Consider the following 21,706-nt stretch of genomic DNA (forward strand, 5'->3'; position numbering starts at 1 on the left):
ATTTAAATATTTTGTGCCAATTTTAATAGAATAAATTATGTTTTCAAGCTCTGCAGACTTTCAGAATGTAGACTCAAAATACCAAAAGTAAATGTAAAATGTTGCTTATTAACCTTTCCAAAGCAAAATAAGATATATCCAACTAAAGGGAGAAAACTTCCCAGACTCAGTTTCAGTGTGCATAGCTATTTTGATTATCTGAACTTGGAAAATTCTACATAAGACCAGAGCCTCCTTTTTTTCGAATTCTTCCATAATGCAGAAGTCTTTAAATAGATTACTTTGTATTTTTAAAAAATTTTCGTTACTATGCTATTTTGTGTTTTTATCTGTTGATGAGCTGTGTTTGCTCCTTTCCTGAGTAGGTGATCACAGCTGACCTAAAATTATTCATATCATTTCTGTGGAAGATTTTTTCTTCTGTTTTTCTAAGAAAAAATAGAGTGCCTGTTAACGAGCCTTTTCCATGTACAAGTATTTCATTCTCTGAATTGTGTCTGAGGAACATTAAATCCAGGTGCATTTCCTGTATATCACCTGGATGCACTGGCTGCAGGCAGTTGCAAAATCAGCTTAAATATAACGTGGCAAGGGGTGCTGGATTTATTCAGCTAAACGAGGCAAAAATAAATCCAGCATAGAATCTGCTCTTTTTATATGAAATTTCCCCTGAGCTCAAGGCCTTGCTGTTTTGTTCTGTGTATTGTCTCCAGCTGTTCCTGTGGCAGTTTTTCTGGTTCCTGAAACAGGCTTGACAAGAGGAAGAGCAGAGCCATATTCTGGGGACAAACTGAATCTAAGAACTGCCTTCCTGTGTTCTTTGAGGAAAACTTAAAATTATACATCGTTGAGGCAAATCACTAAAAGCAAATATTAAATTCCTGTAGATTGATCATAATGAAATTCTGCAATGTATTATCAGTTAAAATATATAGTACAACGCTTTTTAACTGAAAATGGTCCCAGAAGTAGCTAATAACAAAAATTATTTAAAACAAGTAAAATTCAGAAAGTGGTTGCAGAATAAAGAAGGTGACTGCAGTTTTCTAGAGCTTGAAGATATCCTCAGGGGCCTATGGAGTAGAAGCAAAGAGTTTTAAATGGTTTGAAATTTTAGACAGTTTAATTTTGTTTCACGTAGTTAAGAATTCATTTCAGTCATAAACACTGCAATCCTCTTGAAGAGAGACATCTTTTCCCATTCTCAGTAGTTATGTAAAATGTAGGGCAGGCACTACCCAAGTGCATGGATTTTAGTTCCATTTCCATAGATTTTAATTCCATTTCCAGACCAGATCTGCTATTTTGTGCAGGAAGAGCTGAAGTTGGATATCTAAATATATCAATTACAGTGTCTAGAAGAACACGGGCAGTCACTACGTAATTCCTTCCAAGGTAGAAAATGCAAGAAGCTGCTAAGAAAATTGTGCTAACCCCTTGCTGCCTCACAGAGTGGGAATTGATAGAAACCAGCTGGCTCACTCCTGCCTTCAAAACACTACTGGACATATATTTATATGTATGGCTGCTCAAGTTGTTCTGGTTTACTGCTGACAAATAATTTAGATTTAGTTGGACTTTCAAAATCTGTATAAGATTGTTATATTAATCTTAAATATTAAATTGTAAACTAATAGAAGGAGAAAATTAAAATTCCCTTAAAATCAAAACCAATCAAATAATCTAATTAAATTCTGATAAATAAATTCGGATTTTGTAGCAGATGTTTCTCCTCTCTTGTTCAGTATATGGATCAAAACTTGTGTCAATTATCCTACCACTGTTGTTTTTTCAAATAGCTTAGGTCATTCCTTGTCTTAATTTTGCTTAAAGTAAATAATTTCCTTCCTTCAGGTAAACACCCTGTTTTTACCAGTCTAAAATTTAAACCTGACTGGAAGCCTGACTTTAGGGAAATCAGTAGAATATTTGCCGTTACACAGAGGCAGCACTTTGAAACCTCTCTGTTTACATGAGCAGATATTTGTAAATGTGTAATTGTCATCCACTTGTTATCCTTAGTTTTTAGCTCGCTTTACAATTCTATACCAAAACAGAGGAAAACAGCAGCATCAGCAGCAGCAGAGAAAATTGTTCCTCTGCTACAGGACCAGTTGCTGTTACCAGAGCAAATAGACTGTAGGAGCTCAGCCAAGCTTCTCTTTTATTCTGTATTTATTTATGTGACTTTTTAATGTGCCTCTTAAAATTCAGCTCAATTGACCAGTTGGAAAATCTGGACTTATTTCAGTTTTGACTGCAAATGCCAGGATGCAGAACAACCACCTTGAATCTGGTGATAAAAGTATCCATGCACACTCTTACTTCTGTCCATGTGCATAATATCAGGAAGTCAGTGAGAAAACTATTTCAGATAGAATCATTTAAACATATTCTATTTTCTAGAGTCCACAGTCTTTCTGTGCTTTGCTTTATTTGCACTAAATAGGAGTAATGGCCTCATTTTTCAGTGACAGTTAATTGTACCCTGAAAATAGAAATCAGAGCTCTAGTACTCACATTCCAGTGTGTTGTGATAGAATACTATGGTGCTATATTAAGAGAAGGAGTTACTAGTCATAGCTAATGTAAAAAAGTAATGGAATAAGTAATAAGTACTGAACAATTAATAGAGCATAGGATTAGCCAAATTATATGATATTTCTTTAAATGTTTTAAATAACTTTAACACATTTTAGTATACTGTTGGTTGTACATAACGCAGTTTCCCATTGCTTTTGTTCTCATTTTATATCCTCATGTATGAATCAGCACAGTTATAGTTGTTTTAATTAAATTATCGGCTTATATTAGCTAAAGATATATAGAGGGAACATAAACAATGGCAACTATGAAGTTAGAAAGCTGCCTTGTTGTCTTACCCAGTGTTCCTTTGCATTATCACTGAGAACCCCAGATGAAGTATTCTCTCAATTAACCAGAGCATGTAAAAAATGGTAGAAATCACTTCACTTTTTGCCTTTGCCTTTGCCTTTGCCTTTGCCTTTGCCTTTGCCTTTCCTTTTAACTAAGAAAAGTTTCTTGTGGCCCCGAGCAGCCTGAGGAAGGATGGGAGCTCTCCTGTGCCTGCAAGCTGCACAACTTCATTTTCTCGGCTCTGAAAGCACACGGGTACTGCTGTATCACTATACAGTGATTGTTTGTAATAAAGATACCTGTGACCAGTCTGTAAAAGGATTTAATAACTTAAAATCAGATCCATTCTGGCATCCATATTGTTATATTGGTGGAATTCCAAATTTCCATCTCTGATGATAATCAACCAACCTGTTTGATAGACAACAGTGCTGTGCATTGGCATAAGTGTAAAGACATACTTTTCTCTTGACCTTGAAACAAATGGCAGATTTCATACCATTCAAGCATTAGAGAACAGCTTCAGTTAGGAGCCTTTGAGAATGTTCCACTTTTCAATTTTTTTCTGCTACAGTTTGTTCTTATATGTGGTGGTGTCATGGAAGTTTGATGAGCTCCGCAGAAGTACTACTTCAGCAACCTGTAGCAGAATATGTGGACCCTTATAAAATCTGGGAAACAGCTGGTCTGTGAGTTGTAGATATTTGAAAATATACATTTCGGTAGTGGGCTTGAACAAGGACCTTGTTCAACAAGGGAAGAATAAAATGTTCGTTTTAAGGAATCAGAGTAAAATAAGATTTCTTCCATAGGTTTATTAAATTAAATTACTCAGGTAATTACTGGTGGGGTTTTAATATAGGAATCTGGACTGGGTAGCAGATGCTGCATGTGCAAATAAAGGGTTTGCAGCTCTTACATTTTTATTTTGTTGTGGATTTGCATCAAGTTTGCATAATTCTGTGATTGGCAGACTCAGTTTGACAGCCTTTTTTGAGTCTGCATTATATTTATGATAATTTCTACTCCTTATGGTACTGTTCTCTCCTAATGTTTTTAACATAAAATAGTGACTCCATAACATTGAACTTAGCAGGAATTTTTGAACTGCCTTGAAGAGTGTACAGTTAAAAGAGCGCAGGGCTTGGCTGTGCCCGTAGTGGTACGTTCTAAAATATATAAAGAAAACCTGTTCTTAGTAAAGGATTTGCTATGCTTTTTGCTCTGACTGAAACAAATATGGCTATTCTAAGCACTTAAGTGGTGAAGAAACCTTTTCTTTCTTTGCATAAAATATCTGTGACTTCAGCTGTATTGCAGCAAAGAGCTGGGGAAACACTACCCAAGTTTACTGAGATCGTGGGTTTTTTTAACCACACAAAATGAAACAAAATAATTCTGCTGTTCTTAACTTCGTCTTTTTGTGCCACCTTAATTCCCCCATGAGTATCAACATGTTCTTGATTCAAATGTAAATGCAAATGTTCTATGGTGGGAAAAAAATCTCACAAAATGAGATATACTTCTACTATTGAATATACATTCACTATAAATAATGCTGTCAGTTTTTAGTCGGTATAGAAATGTGAATCTATGATTTTAATATAGGTCAGAAAAACATAGAATAAACTTCTTGTTATATCTTTCATATGTAAATATAAATTTGCACATATATTTGAAAAGTGACATCTAACTATTTTTTGAGTATCCTAAATTGGTATATTCTGATGTACTTCACTTCTCAGACCATATCTCGAGAAGAATAAATAGTGATAGCGGTGTTACTCCTACATTGATATTGGTAAGATAGAGAAGTCATTCTGACTTGAAAGTCAGGAAGAGATTAATAGTGGAACAGGAATTTCATTTTCCTTTATGCCCAGTATTTATTACCAATGTTATGAAACGGTGTCTTAAAGTAAAAGCACATGGGTTTGGAGAAGCAATAGTTATTATTTGCCATATTTTAAAATAAACTCCTCAGCCATGGATAGGCATCAGTAACAAGACTTTTACTGATTTCAGTAGAGCCAGACTTTTACAAATGGCATGTATTTGTCTCTTTCCTAATATGGGTCTTTCAACTCTTGAGCAAACTTTTCCTAATGAATCACAGGGTTAGATAGCTTTTCCACTAGTCAGTAACTTAACTCCTCCACAGCTGTGCAATATTCTTTACTTTCAACAGCAGCTATTTAGACCATCAGTGATAGTTTTCCATAGTTCATCCCTAAGTCAGTATGAATAGAAAAGCCATATTTTGACTTTTTTTTTGGAAAGAGCTAATGCTGTACTTCTTGGCAGTTACTTTCTCATGTTCATTACATCTCTGTGTTGTTGAGAATTTATTTCAATCAAATATAATGCACACAGAGAGGGAATTGTTTTTTTTTCACATAGAAATCAAAATTAATGAAACAAATATGGCATGGTCTGACAGGGCTCAAGTCCGACTTTTTTGTGCAATACCACCTGTGATGTAGATTGCAGCACATGTGATTACAAGAGATGATGTATGCAGAATTCTTTAGGAATCCACTAACAGAGGCTAGTTTGGGGTGCAGCTGCCAGATAGCTCTTAAGAGGAAAACAAAGAAAGGAACCATCCTGCTGTGACAGGTCTGGTGTTGGAGAGTAAACTCGGGAAACGAGCACTGTAACAAACAATTCTCCTTGCTAAGCTCAGTTCAGCTGAAAACACCCAGAACTGCATTGTTGAAGTATGAACAAGACAATATAATAAATTGTGATCCAAAATCCTCAATATTTACAGTGCTGTATACAGACAGAAATAGTCTTCATTTTTCTAAATCACCTTAAAAGAGGTGACTATCTTTGGAATCTGGGTAGTCTATTTTCTCACAAATGAATAAGGATACCCTAAACAAAATTATGTCATGGACAGAAAACAGTGAAGAGCAATGTGAAGAGGAAGAAAGGGAAGAAAGATTTTCATAAGGGCAGTCATGACTTTAATTGAGCCCCCTAGCAGTAGAAAAATGTCTTTATCTATGTATACAAGATTATGACTTAAAAATGTATAGGACAAAGTCAGAAAACATGGGTTCTGTTATTTTTGTCTCACACAGTTGAAAAAGAGTGGCAACTTGCACGTTTTTGTAGATACCACCTAAAGTGATGTAGAAATGTAAGCACCATATATATATGATGTGGGGTTTAGGCTTAAGTATTGCCCTTTTTTAAAGTAGCTTGAAGTGTCCCTTGAGTATTTATCAGCCCTTTTAGAGAACTGTCTCTGGGTTGTCTACAGATCCTATGTGAAAAGGACAGCATACAGATACCTACCTGTGTTTATGGAATATTTTGTTATCTAAGAAGAAAATGTCTTGTTTTGACAAACATAGAAATGTATTCTATTTCAAATGTTGAATGGTTCTGAATAATTCTCCAATAATTTCTTACTATAATTATGATATATTTTTATCACTAGATAATTTTCTGCTTAGATGATATAGCCATTGTTGCCCATTTGCTTCTCTTAAATAATCTCCCTGGATCAGAGTTAGGCTGTTCATCACTATACTAAATTAATGGGGTTTGCCTTGCATGTTGTAAATAATTAGAAAATTCTCCTTTTGGTCTAATGGTAGTTTTATGGTTTTGGTATAGACTGGTTTTGCTTCCAGTGTTCCTTCTGGATGAAAGTGCCATTTCAGAAGTTTTCACCAGAATGTCTCCTAGAAGAATATGACTAAATTAGAGGAATTCAAATTCAAAACACTGTATTACTTAGCTAAAAAATCAACAGAGCATGATTTCTGCGAAATATGTGGTAATAGTTTCCTAGAAAGATGTGGTAATTTCTTTTTCTTTAGTTTTGTTGCATGATAGTTCTTTTTAGTAATATAGACTAAATTTCCCAAGTCACATAAGGGTGCAATCAAAAATGGAAGCATGCTAAGTAATTTTAGTTTGATATTTGGTAAAGGAGGCTGAGTGCCAGTTTGCTAATATAAACATTCTGATTGAAGTTGGTGTATAATAATCTAAAAGCTTGGTTTTATTAATAGCTGTGCTATTTTCATTACTCAATTTAGAAGGCATTTAAAGGGACAAGTATAAGTGGCCTAGGACTCTTGCCATTTACTCTATCATTTGAGCAGACTCTCCTAAGGCTACTCTCAAAGTTGATGTAACATTTGATTTCCTTTGAGTTAATAAATATCTTCTACAAAGTCCAACACAAATTCACCCAAATAAGTGGCTGTTGCACTGTTAGTAAGGTAGAACAACATGCCAGACTGTCTTTCACAACTTCAAAATGGGAGCTTTTCTGGTTGCTGAAGCAGATGCTCAGAGAAAATGCTCAGCCCTGTGAAGCAGTGTCAGTACTGATGGGGTGGTTGGATGCAAAACAGAGCAAGAGACTCAAGGCACCTGTGTACCTGATTACATGCTAATGAGAGGAAGGAGGGCAGAGTCAGGCCCTCGTGGCTGGCCAGCAGTCAGGAGAGGACTCCTTACAGGGAAGAGGCTCTCCATCCATTTCCTACTGGGGTTTTTGCCACAGTTCTTATCTCGTTCCTTATCTGGTGTGGTAGGTGGTATTTTGTTTCCTGAGTAGATGAACTGTCTTTTTGGAATCATCATTTGGGCATAAGTTAGTTTCTTTTTTTTCTGACTGGTTTGCAGTCATTTAGAGTGCTCTAAAGAACTTGCTTGCCCTGGGAATTATGTACCTTTTTATTTGGTTTTGGTTTTCAGTCTTTGTTGGAAATACTGAGTGGAATCTCCGTGCTCAGTAAAAGACGTAAAAAGTTTGGTTAGAAGAGTGGATTTTATTCAAATAGGAAGAATGGCTTTTTTCCACTTGTTAGTTTGAAAGTACTTGTATATAATTTTGCTTTTGATTAGTAACAATGTTTGCAGGCAGAGTGCTGTGTGAGTTCTGTCACATTTGTAGTTCAGATGTGGTCAGACATGTACATGGCAGAGAATTCTTTTTGTGCTATGTTCTAGTGTGGTATTGCTGAGGTGATGCTGAACTAATGCAGGCACTCCTGCTGTGTGTGGAATTCAGTTGGGATGAATCTCACTGGACGCAGGTATTTGTCCCTGTCCTTATGTAAAGGTACTATTACAATTTTTTTGCTGTAGCATTGGGAAGTGACATGACTGTGATGACTTCAGGACTTTTCAGGTGCAGTTTTCCCACAAGCAAACATCAAGGGCTGCTGCTGAGGGAGATCTTGTACTGGCCTTTCCCACAGCATAAATCTCCCTTGTTGTAAGGCAGCTCTATCAAGCAAGTTCCATTATTTGAATCACTCTGTGCTGGATTTACATAGCTAGTTCCCTAAATCCTTGTAAAGTGTCACCAATAAGCACTGAAAAATGGCTTGGATTTCTGTGTATCATCTTGCACATTATGCACAGTCCCCAAGCTGCCTGGGCTATTCCAAAGGAAATAAATTAGCTTGGTGGAGTTAAAGTTGCTTTTGAAAGCTGGTGAAAGTTGCAGTTTCCTATTGTGTTAGTACTGACTGCACTCTCCAGGATTCAGTTACCCTTTCTGGTTTAGTTCAGAGTTTCTGTCAGGGAGTACAGCTCTTGTTTTCTGAAGGACCTACACAAACACTGGATGGAATCACTCCTCTGTTTACTGCCTTTTTCCCTTGACTAGGTCAGCATTCTCTCCCAAATGCATCTGCTTAGTGACTAGCTAGAGGGCCTGAATATTGGCACCCTTAGAGTCCATGTAGACCACTCAAAGGACAAGTCTATCATCACCATATAATGTTGTGAATGTGTTATACAAGAAGCCAGCAAACTCTTGCAGTGAGCATTTCCACACACCTGGCATGTAAAACTCCACGTTTGCCACTGCATTCCAGCTGTGCACACAAACTGCTACTGAACAATGGCACCAGTTCACCTGAGCAGCTCAGGGACTGCAGCACAGATTCACGTACAACCTTTTCCTAATTTGATGTTGATTGTGGTTATTTTTTCCCTCTAATATTTTTTCAGCTCTAGATAATATATTCATCTAAAAGAATTTCTGTGTTTTAACAGTCATAAAGTTATCTATTTTTTCTTTTTTTTTCTGTAAACATTTACTTCTGATTGAAGTGTCAAACCCCATGTGGCGTTTAACAGTCATAATAAAACATATAAAATCAGCAAGATTATTAGGGAAAATATGCTTCTTTTTGGGGGCTGTTTTTTTTGCTTTGAAATACAATACCTTCTTGTTAGACAAATATTGAAAATGCAAGGTATCAAAATAGCCAAGGACAAGTCTGATCACCTTCTTTTTATAGTCTATAGCACCTCCCAGTGTCTGCTGACACATTTAAGAGGGAGCAAGCCAGCTTACCAAAAATGGAAGTACTAATGCTAAGAAACACCTTAAAAAGAAAAATCCTCCAGGTTATGGAGCTATTCAAAACATGTCATTATTGAAGAGATGGACATGAGTGGTGTGTGTTGGTCCCTGCTGAAGTCACTGTGTTTATCAATGCCATGGAATGGTCATGTTTTCTGTTTTCATTTCTAGTTTTGAGTTGATCTATCCATTCTGCCTGGGCTTAATTTTGAAAAACTGGATGCAGAAGGAAGATTTCAGTGTTTTGAATAGACTATCTAGACCCTTTAATAATTTCATCCTGGTTTTGTTCTTTGTTTTAAAAACTAAATAATAGTCAAAAGAGCCTATTGATTGCATTGGTATTTTTATTGCTTCTTTGGTGTCTTTTCATGAATTTGTGGGCCACATCTTGAATATCCACTTCTAACTTTTCAACGCCAATTGTTACAAAGAATTTTTCCATTTGAATAAATGATGTCATGTGTTATGAAAGTTTTAAAGTGTGACAATTCAGTGCTATGATTGTTAACCTCTATTATGTTACTGCCATAAAAATTTTCACTATTAACATTTTATTAATAATGTTTCTAAATTGCATACACCAGAAGGCTAACTTGATCTTTCTTTCCTATCCAGATTTAAACATAATGTCAAAGGTCAAACAAGACAATTGAAATACTGTTGCCAAATATAGTCATAGACAGTCAATTATGCAACAAAAGCAGTATGCCACCCATGAAGAGTAACAGCCTACATTTGCCTAAACTTTGTTTTGATGAGAAATGTGTTCCAAAATATACTGCTAGTTGATAGAAATTGTAATGTGGAACAGTGTAATCATATGGTTTAGGATGTCTTGGTCTTCCTGAGCTTTAAGGAAGATGGGGAGGAAAGCCAACTCTGTTGTGTATTCCAGGATCCTAGAAATCTGAAACAATCACTTTCAGATACTCAAACAATACAGAAAGTAGGAAGCTGTGAAGGGGAATATCTGGATTTGGGCTTTGTTTTGCAAAACTGACTGTATAAGGAATTAAATTTTATACCAAATTCTATTTGCCTGTAGGGAAATTGCTTCTTTAAGATTCATCTGAGCTCTGTGTTTTTGTCTGGCTACTGACTTCAGGACTTCTAGTTCATTCTCAATTAGTCAATTAATGTTCTATTATCAAATTATTTAATGTTGAAAATAGTAACACACAATTCTTTTGTGGTTTGAAAGTTTTTTGCTAATACTTTTTAAAGCTCTTTATGAAGAGGTGAATAATTCTTTTTCATAGAGGCACAGAGAGTTTGAAGAATTTTCCCAAAGTCTGTAAGCAAATTGCTTAGAAGTTTGGATTAGCCTCAAGTCTCTTGAGTCTCAGGTCAGGGCCACTTCAGCACATTTTCTTCAGGATGGAGCAATAGCATATTTAATGATACAACACTGAATTTTTTGAAGATTTAGAAATTATAAACAATGTAGGGGGGAAAGCTGTGGGGGAAAAGGAGCTGCAATTTATCTTTATATGTATCCTGTGACTGCTTCTGTAGTTTTCTGCTAAATTTGATTGATAGTTCTATAAAAGTGCACTATTTCTCATTTCTGATAAATTTCAGTATTGAGAGATACAGAAAAACTGCCAAGCCCCAGCTGAACTACTAGGGTGCATCAAGGTCGGAGGAATCTGTAAGGGCAGTGTGTACAGACTCAGATTTTTTCACTGCTCAGACCGATGGTAGCTCTGTTTTGAAGCTCCCCCAGGCAGGCATAGCCCTGTTGGTGTATGTTAACTTGTGGAGCTGCTGCCTGGGCCTCAGGCCAGAGGTTTGAGTTTTCCCCCACAGAGCTTATGCAATCATTTTTGTTCATGAGAGTGAGAAGAAAGTGAGTGCAAACTGCTACCGTCTGGCTTTACACATATTTTTCAGCTGGCAAATGCCTAAGAATAGACAAGGTGATGAAGATTCAGGAGGTAAATTCAGAAGTTGTAAACAGTTTTAATTGTGTTCTGTGGCACCCCTCTTATACTATGCCAGTTGAGCAGTGATCTGGATGTTGATAGGTGAGACTGAAGAATCATGCTGCAGTCCTTCAAGGCTTCACACCTTGCTTTCTTCTCACTTCCCCGAAGGCTACACTCACCAAAACACTCTATAGAAGCTGTAAAACAGGTATAACTCAGCTACTTCTGTTATCTGCATCTTTGCTAAAACCCATCTTCATCAGCAGTTGAGGGTGAAAACCTGGGATTTGTCATAAGGCCTAGACTGAGGGATAGGCATAGATCTCTCTGTGGCTACTTGAGGGTACCCCCGGTGCCAGACAAAGAACTGGGGAGGCAGCAGGGGAATCTGGTATATTAGGTTTGGTTAGTTACTGTGAGAGAGAAAGTCATCCTTTGTGCTGTGGGTTAGGTTTTAGAGGATATGTATCTATTTCCATTTGAATTAAATCTTTCTGTTATAATTGGAAAGATTAGCAGAGTACTAATGTGAAGCAAAACCACTTCCATGTTAGTGAAGGTTTGAGTTCTCCTGGCACCAAAGTGTTGGTTGAACCACAACTTCTTGAAAAACCAAGAATGCAGCTGCAGAGGCAGACTTTCTGTTTGTCTGGAGCACACATAACCCTTAACTGCATCTAGCCCATCAATACCTGTCTTGAAATACCTGATTTTCAGGAGCTGAATCTTCTTGGCTCATCTATGTAATATGTATTTAAGCAACAGCAATAAAATTTATACAGTAACAGCATACTTATATTTGTTTTATGCTAAGAAGCTTATATAAAATACCAGTAATTCTGATTTCTAAGCAAGTTAGACTATTTAACCACTAAGATGTGTATAAAGTGTATTTTGTCATCAGTTAGGGTTTACATTTGAGCAAAACTGAGTTGAAGTTCATTTAATATTGCCAAAAACTTTGACTTGTTGGATTCTGGTCAAAATAGAAGTAGTTTTCCAAGATAAAATTGTAATCAAGATTTCTGCCATTTTATGTCAAGATTTCACTAGAATACTTTCTCTACTTTTTCTTTGGTTGGCTTTACCCACTGAAAAAGAAGAGGAAATGGGCGCTTTCTGGGTTTAGAGCACACATGGAATATGATAGGATCAGACATGTTAGGATTCAGGTTCCGGGAAGGCTTTCCTAGTAACTAAGAGACCCTTTGAAGTCTTTAAAATGAGATTCCAAAGGCAACAGAGCATGGAAAGTCCTAAAGCATCATCCAGTCATAGTTAAAAATCCTCTTGGAGAGAGTCAAAACAAACTCTGATTTTTGCTGCCTTTTTTCTGAACAAAATTAACTAAATCTGGCAAAATTCTGAAATGCAAACTGAAATGAAGGCAGGAGTAAACAGTGATAAGGAGTGATTAATTTTTCTATCAAGATTAAGAGTTAGCAAATCACCTTGTTATCTCCAAGATTTGTTCAGTCAATCTCACGTTTTACAATCATGAATTAAAAAAGTGCTTTTTGTGTGCACACTAAGATTCTTTTCCTTGAACAAGATTCAGAATTTATTTTTTGTTAAAAAAGTTCAGGCTTTGGCAAGTTATAGTAAGTTTTTGTAAAAGAGAAATTTTTTTATGAATAATGTCAGATTTTTCTGGGTGACCTAACCTCTTGCTTAGGTCTTGGCTGCTGCCTAATTCTTGCTTTAGTTTTTCAGTGGGTGACTCTCAGCTCTCCCTCTGCCATTTAGTTTTCAGATTGAAAGCAAAGCTGTCAGGTGCAAATTGATTTCCCCTACTTAGTGGAGATCACTGTCCTCTGATTTGATTAGTTCACTCTTGAGTTATCACCTTTATGTCCACCAGAAGGCTCTACTGCTTTCTGAAATGTGCACAGAACCATGTTCTTTGGGTACCTAACAAGGTCAGCACTGTTGTAAACAGGATTTGGCAGTTTGCTTGCACTGAGGCAGCACACATGTATTTCTGTAACTAAGCAATTAAATTCTAATGTTTTTAAGAAATCAAAATTTGATAAAAACAGATTATTTACAATTGGTGAGTGAAGATTTCGTTCAGTATTTAGTTCTGATGTGAAATTTGAATCCACACACATTTAATACAGTGGCTGTTAACTGAAAACCTTAGAAATTTTAACACTTTCACTATTTATGCTGTTACTTTCATAGTATGTGTATACATATTTATTCTGTAATTAGAGAAGTTTGAAATACAAGGACCTTAATTCCTCACCATCTTGGTGTTCTTATAGTCCCAACTGGTAAGAGAACCTTTATTAACTTTGGCAGTTGCCAAAGTTGTGATGAAGTTATCCTTCCACAGACATTTCTCGGTGTGAAGATTGTTCTTCACAATATTCATGCTTCCCGCCTCATGGGCTGAAAAGAAGTAGCTCACTTGATCTACAAAACTGTCAGGACAGCTTCCTTCATGAAGCTAAGTTATGATAGGTAAAAATATGATTTTGTTCTTATTTAATTTTAGTAACACAAATTAGCAAATTCAAAAGGGACAAGATTTCCTTTTATTTATTATGTAAGTGGGAAATTGGGACAAAATGAAAAGAAACTTCTTGGAGCAACACTTTTCATGTCCACTGATTAGTTTGACTGCAGCAGTTCTGACATTCCATCCTAACAGGTTTGATTTACCTTTTACTAACTTTCAGAAATCATGAAACAAGAATGTTTGAACAGACAGAAATACATCCTTTTCATTTGTATGGTTTTAAAATTACGCTTTTATCCAGAGAACCTCGATAAAAATAGCTGGTTTAAAGTTTTAATGTTAATTTTTTTTCCTTAGGGAAGGAAAAACTACTAGTATGCCTTAAAGAAGGTGTGCTAGTCTAAGTGGGCATTATTTTTTCTGGGTTTTTGTTTGTTTTGCTTTTTGCCCCCTCATATAATATAATTTTCTTTATGATTATTGATTTTAGTAGAGAGCCAGAGGCACATCTTCAGAAAGGCTGTTTACATCTTTTGTTGAATCAAGGGTATGACAAAAAGTGTTCCCATAATACTGCTACAGTACTAATTTCTGTAGTTTCTCACAAAATCCAGATTATCAGTGTTCACATTTTGCTAATCCTCTTTGTCTATATTTGCCTATCTACTTTTGAAACAAAAGCATTTGGATATTATTCCTTAAGATACAATAAATAAATTAGAGTATTAAAGTTGAGAGGGTGGGAACTTCCTACATACTTCTGCTAGTTAAAAGATAGTTAATCACAGTGCTCATCAGTTACCAGATAATCGTTACAATTCCATTTGGTTTTTCTCATCATACTCATTGCATTTTCCAGAAAAAGGATTAAGGTTTTTTTCCACTACAATGTAAACATAAGGGTTTAGTGACTCAAGTTTGCCTTTCTATAATTTGTAATAGTTAGTTACCATTACTAAATTATCATGAGGTGTTCAGGAAACTGCAAGAGACTGCATCATTGACACAAGAGGATGTGGTGTTCTCTAATGGGCTCACTACAGAATGTTTAAAGGTGTCATTAATGTGCTTAAGCAGAATGGGATAATTCAGAGAACTGAGAACCTCTGCTTGAATTTGAAATAATGCTAAATTGCTAACAAAGTTTTACTTAAGCATCATGGAACTAAAACAACTCTGTATAATAAATTACTTAGCTCTAGATGCTGTCATAATGTGTTTGTAAATAATAACAGAAAAAAATTGGGTACTGTGAATATTCACCTCTCTTCATTAATTTAGAAGAATCAGTTTCAACAATCAGTAACATTTTTTCCAGTGATTTTTAATGGGAACAACATTTCACTTCAAAATTAGTCCTATGGATCTCTATTGTAGCAATGCCCTCCTGAAACTCCAAGGGAGTATTCTTGAACATGGACCAAATAATTTAGTTGGCTGCTGGCCATGTGTTGTCTTTCAGAGGACTATGGTTATTCACTATGTAATAGCGTAGAAAGAAAGGGGACATATGGAAACAAATTTTAAAAGAAACAGTAACATTAGTCAATGCAGTTTTAGCCACACAAGTTGCCAAGCATTAATGTAGTCATGAAGCAGAGGAATAAATGCTGAAGCCCACTGGCCAGGCGTGTAGCACGCCAGAGTGCTGCTCTGCTAGAACACAGGCACTCAGCTTCAGCTGAAGCCTGAGACACACTAACAGTTCTTGAAGTTTGATTTATGGATTTCTTTTGCTGCTGCTATTACAAAAAGCACACTATTATATACAACAAATTAAATCATTTTAAAGCAGCATTCTTGGAAATATATTTGTCCTTTTATTTGTCTCTAAACACTAGACCAGCATGTCCCTGGCCCCTTTTTGTTATAATTTTGTTTTGAAATGTGTGGTATAATCCTATGTATTTTCCCATTACATCTTAATAAAGTAATGCCTTTGCAAGTAGATGTCGTGTTTCTCTAAATAAACAATACATTTGTAACAACACAAAAGACAAAGTGGAAAAATAGTGACTGGAAAATTTGATGTCTTCAAATATTAATCAAAGATTATATAGGTATTTGTGTGGAAAATACATATTAGTACAACAATTCCTTTTCCAGATCAGAATTTGTACTTGGTAGAGCTTCATAAAATATTGTATGTCCATTCTTTCTAGATGAGTCATAGTTTTGGAAGAAAGGGGGGAGAATATTTTTTCAGCATTATGATCATTGTAATAATGAACTGCAGAAACTATAATAGATTTTGTTCCTGGCTTGGCAAACTATCTAAAAGATTTTGCAAGAGAGTTTACATAATTCTTTCCATTTAACTTTCTAGTGTTTCTATGTTTTAATTGTTAACTCAAACACACCAAATTTTTAGGTAGTATGTGCTCTATATAAATGTGGTTTAATGTTTCAGGAGTATTTTATGAGGAGAGTTGATGGCTATACATTTTCATACATACAACCATGTTCACTTGTTAAAATAGGCTCTCTGTTTGCTAATAGTTCCCAGCTGTAACTAATACATTAACAGATCTACAATGCAGTATTTAAAATGACGCATTTCAAAATCAATAGCAAATGTCCTGCTGTACGATTAATTGGAAAACTTGTTTTACACAATGGTCAGTACATGATAAAAAACTCTTTAGGAATTATGGTAAATCAAGGAATAGGAAACAATGATGTGTAAATTTCTAAAAACTTAGGAAAAGCAAAAATAGTACTTACTGTAGTTGTTGTTTGCTTCTCTTGTCCCTTTCACTTTGCCTCGTTTATCAATCCTCATATACCACTGAGTTCGACAGAAAAGTCTTCTCACTCTTACATCCCCCCCTTCCATATAATCATAGCTTCTGGTATGTCGCTCAGGGCTGGAACAGTTCACATTTGTAGCCATTTGCTCTGGAGTCATGTCATTGCAAGCTAAAGATATAGTGCCCATTAGAAAGATAATGTAAAAGTATGATCTGTAGAGCAAAATTGGCAGGATCCATGTCAGTATCCATTTGTGCATTATAGTGCAGTGTTCTGGGTGTTCATGAACAACATAATGAAAATTAAGTCTCAAGTAGACTGTTGCTCTTAGGTCACCGACCTGCCTTCTGTCTTTACGAGTTACAGATTCATTTAAGTGAGATTGCTCCCTCTTCTAGAATTCTGATCGTTATTCCTTAATAGTTAATGGCGAAATAGAAGAGCTTCTTAAATATCTCTTCAGTCAGAATATCCTTTAAAGACACAAGTTATAAAAACCTTTGTTGTTGGGACCTTCTTTACTACTTGAATTTGCTGCTTGCACTGAAAGTAAAAGATCTGTGAGAAAAGGTGCATGTGTAAGTCTTTATGCTCAATTGTTACAAACGTGCAAGGATACATTATGCTAATGAAAATTGCTACACAGAAATACATGACATGCCGAGCAGATTTTTAAAAACATGCTAATGCATATACAATAGATATCTCTCATACAACTTTTTACATAACCAGACATTTACACTGTAAACACAGTTCTCTCTTCAGTTTTAAGTCTTTCCAAAAATCTCCTATTGATTCATTTCAATTCTCATGCATAATAAAATTCTCCTGATTACTTCATACCTATATTTTTACTGTTAGCACAACCTATCATACAACTTTTCTCTAGTTCGCGTTTCAAAACAAACCTCATGGCTTTAGCCCTGTGTTTTTATTCTACCCTTTTCAGATTATTAGTAGAAATAGTTTTCTTAATTCTTTTCTTAGCATCTAGCATATAGAAATAAAAACAAGTTATTAGCTGTTAGAAATTGTTGAATAATCTTATAAAGGACAGATAACTTACTTGTTCCTCTTGATAAGAGCTGGATACCCAAGTACTCCATTTCTGTTGTCTCCTTTTTGCAACATGAGACACTCTACTGTAGCTACAAACTTTCTCAGCTCAGAAAGACTCCACCAGAATTATAATCGTTTCCATAAATCAACAGGCTGGAGAGATGGTGTGTATGTGCTTATGCGTGCGCGTGCATGTGTGTGTTGAGCCTGTTCAGTCCTTTTCGATAAATACCTTTGCTGACCTCACTTGGAAGCAATTAGAATTTAACCAGTCAGCTGTCAGTTGAATGCACGAACAAAAGTAAAAGGAGACTTGCATTGTATCGTGTCCAATGGTCATCAGAGGGAGCTATGTACATAGTTTATGGTTTAAATCTCCAAGAATCTTCTTTCTAAAAATGTATATTTTGTGCTGCGTGGAGTGAATTGCTTCACATGCTAGTTAGTGTTTCTGTGCTCTGGTTTAGGTCAGTATTCTTCTGTCCTTAAGAAATTCCTCCTCTTCTCTTTTGTACTCACATGCTTATCTCAGTGTGCTTTCAAATCTCTTCTGCAGTTTGGTGGATTCATAGTCTGCTTAGTGCCTTTCTGAAGGATATATGAAATGTGGGTCTGTTACATACTGTGGAGAAGGGTGTGCTGTAGCCCTTAGAGATCATGAGGTATATTTTTATACCATGAATTTGAAAAGAGAGACCACTGCACTGAGGTTTTATTTCATCAGCCACTAGGTGAAAATGAGAAAGTATATTTGGATGTTTCAAAGTCTGACATTCAAACAAAACCTTTATCAGCTTGAAAGAAAAATTGCTACTATGAAACAGCCTTTTTTTAGCCTATGTAGTTAGTTCTGGAAACTCGCAAAGGGAGGATGAAAACTGGCAGCAATGTAAGAGCACCCCTAGTACTGCACACCAAGCAACGGGCTTAAAATCTAGGGAATGAAAATCATGAGTGGATACACCCGGTTTTCTGCTTTTGTGTACCTCTCTGACACTAGCCTGCCCATGTTCCATTTCACCCCTAAATTCTGTTGAGTTTCTGGTGAGTATATTTGTAAAACACACTGAAGCAAAGTTTTCAGTAGCTCTTTATCCTTTTAACTGCCCTGCTGTTGATGTGAGCACGCCTCAATCCCTTTAGTAAGCAATACCAACAAGGAGAGTTTGGAATTAATCCAGTTGTTAAGAATAGTGTACTTATGTTTAATAGTTTCTGCCTAATAATATAATGCAGTTTATCATTCCATGCTCTTGTCCCATCCCCACTCCCTTCCTCCCTCTTAATTAAAAATCAAGTGAGCTGTAGAGGCAGTTAAAAATCCCAGGGAGTACATATGTGCCACCTTGTGGTGAGGGGAACATAAATAAACAGGGTGCTTCACTGGACTGATCCAAAATTAACAAAAAGGTGCACCAGGCAAACTTGTAGTACTCAGCCCTTCCTATACCCAGAGAGAATGAGTAATTTCCTTCCTTAACATCAACAGCCTCCTTGTCAGCACTCACAGGGATCAGTCCCATTTGTCACTTGCTTTGCATTCTTTTTTAACCATTTTCACACATAGTCCAAAATGGATAGATTTTTCTTGTGGTTACCTCTATTTCAGCATACTGGGCTGTTTTCTGTGTTCTGTAGCTCATTTTCCTACTTTAGCAAGAGACTCAATATATTCACCTTTCTGATATGAAAGATGTGCTGCTGAGGGCTTTCAAAGGCTGCAGACCTGCAGCTGATACACAGAGAAGTGGCTGTCATTAGTTCACTCTTGTAAACTGTGGTCACAGCTATCTCCAGTTTGACTTCTGTCTTGTCAACCCATGCCACCATTCTGACAGGGAGTGGGGACTGAAGTCACTTATCCCAGTGTGCCTTTTGCAGTATGTTTGCTGGATTTATTTTATTTCTTTTTATGCATGTTCTCTGACCCATTCCACAGTCTGAATTCAGAATGATAGCAATGAAAAAAATTTGTGGTATTCAAAAGGCTAATCTCTTGTGTATTATAAAGAAAGCAATCAAGGATAAAAGGTAATCTGTGTTTTACTCAGCAAAATAGGATGCAAGTAGAAATGTTTTTGTAAATATTCTGTGTCTTTTATGTCCAATAACAACCTGTGCTTTCAGATCTGTACTGGCTTTAATTTTTCTTTCTCCTTGCTTACTTACCGTTTCTGACAGTTAGTACCAGGAGAAAAAATACATACCTGAGGTTTTGGTTCCAGAAAGCTGGAGCTATTTGTGGTCCAGGCATAGGCAGGCATGTATTTCTCTTGGCTCTGAAAAAATAAATCACTTGCTGTAAGTGAGTTTTCTTAAGTGGCACCTCACTTCAGATCTCTGGAAACTTTTGTAGTTAAGAATAAATTAAAAGTGGCTTAGATAAAGCACTAGCTCTTATTTTAGTTGGTGAACAGTGCAGTTACTCTTTAATTATAGCTGCTAACATTCAAAATACAGGGATAGCCTTGTATTTTGTAATTATAGAATAATATCTTTCCACTGTGCTTTAGCTGCAGTTTTCTTAATTATTTATTTTTGTGTTTTGCTACACAAGTCCAATTCTGTATCTTTTAATGGAGGGATGCCTTCTCACCGTGTATGCGTACATGAGGCTTCTCTGCATGAGTTGCCAAGGCTCTGAATGGCCCAACATGCATCTGATAAATCAAGCATAACTGTTATGTCTCTCAAATTGAATTGGTTTAGAGAAGTTTTATCTTAATTGACATTTGGTTCTCTATCTGTTTAACAAATTGCACGCCCAGGTCTTTGCATTACAATCCCAAGCAAATCTTTAATAATATGTAAAAATTTTCCACCTAAAATGCTTGTGATTTTCTGTTTCTTTGGCGATGTGTTCAGGTTGCAGGACCACATGAAACGTGGAAATGTGCAATATGCACATGCTGTAAGCCATCCTTTAATACTTAATGCATGCATTGGTGCTTCATTCTCCCTGTTGATGAGAGTTTTCCACAGCATTATTACAGTGCCCATACTGAAAAGGAAAGTCAAAATGAATTGCAAGCACTTTGCTACTCATTGTAAAGATTGTGCATTGGTCTCCAGTTAAAGTAGAACTCAATAAAGGTTATTCCCTTTTTCCTTACATAGGAAATTGCTTTTTGTCCTTTCAGATCAAAGCATGACCACAAGGACCCATGCTTTCTTCATCTCCAGGCTGGCCTGCTGCAAATTTACTGCCCAACTGTGGCATTGGGTCATGAATGTGATTAAAATCCCTCAATTTTTGTCCAGTTTGCCCTTAGGGCAACACGTCACTGCTAAGAAACTTATAATTCTCTTCCTCCTTGTTTCCTGATCCATTTCAAATTTGCTTTAGAACATCTTCCCGAATTTCCAGAGTTTAAGACAGTAGGAAGATAAAAATCTTTGGCTCTAACTTTAAATCCCAGATCTCGAGTTTTAATGCCCTGCAGCAATAGCTAAACTGGGATTGGAAAGGTCCCAGGGAAAAAATACCGTAGAAGTGAAGGTGCTAAATATTCTTGTGGTTAAATCCTTATCCACAGCTTCCAGACCTCAGAAATCAGCATCAGATCAAGGCTGACTGTTACTACATGCAAAAGATACAAGGAAAGTGCTGCAGTTGGAGCAAATCTTTGGTCAGCGTTGTGGTATATGAGAAACACAGCAACATGTGTGGAAAACAAACTCATATAACGAGGCAGTAAAAACAAGAGAGACAGGGAATATTGCACTTCAGTTTGGATTTATCTTTTCAGGTTGTGAGGCTGAGATTAAAAACTATAACTATGAATCCTTTGTCTCCCTGACTATAAGAATGTCTTTTTGGTTTTGGTAACTGGTATGGGTTATTAAAATCATATTGAAAAGACAACAGCTATTTTTTCCTAGCAATTTTCAAAACAAATCTCTTCAACATCATTCCTTTTTTTGTTTCCTCCTATTCATCCAGATCATATTGAGCTGATTTAAATTTACAGGAAGAATTGAATGGGATGCGGCAGATACTTGGAAAAAACCCCCACTCAAACTATCAAATAGTTTGACTACTGCATAACTAATTCCTTTTCTTTTGATTAGTTACAGCAAATGTGTTTTATACAGCTTACTTTAGGGAAAACAAAGGCTGGGAATACCTTAGCTCAGTCAACAGTCAACTTAAAGGTAAATCTATCCAGACTTTTCACTTGGACAATGGAGTATCATGATAGTGACTTTTGAAGGAGATAGGATAAAACCAGAATACAATGACAACTGGATGAGTCCTTCCTTTCTGAATGGAAT

The 21,706-nt window shown here is 36.2% G+C and overlaps 1 protein-coding gene across 3 annotated transcripts in view; it reads right to left on the bottom strand.

Moving 5' to 3' along the window:
* FGF7 (fibroblast growth factor 7) overlaps positions 1–17,648 on the bottom strand; it is a 29,501-nt gene extending 11,853 nt beyond the window's left edge. The window contains exons 1-2 of one of the 3 annotated variants that reach the window (XM_059482401.1): positions 17,439–17,648; positions 16,346–16,540 (exon numbers count right to left, since the gene is read on the bottom strand). In XM_059482401.1, the coding sequence (XP_059338384.1) occupies positions 16,346–16,540; positions 17,439–17,478 (235 nt within the window). In that variant the 5' untranslated portion in view covers positions 17,479–17,648. Of the gene's footprint in view, positions 1–16,345; positions 16,931–17,438 lie in introns of all 3 variants that reach the window. The other 2 variants (XM_059482399.1, XM_059482400.1) reach the window with 2 other exon arrangements.
* Between the last annotated feature and the right edge of the window lie 4,058 nt (positions 17,649–21,706).

This window comes from Ammospiza nelsoni, chromosome 14 (genome assembly GCF_027579445.1).
Source record: "Ammospiza nelsoni isolate bAmmNel1 chromosome 14, bAmmNel1.pri, whole genome shotgun sequence".
Classification (NCBI taxonomy): domain Eukaryota; kingdom Metazoa; phylum Chordata; class Aves; order Passeriformes; family Passerellidae; genus Ammospiza; species Ammospiza nelsoni.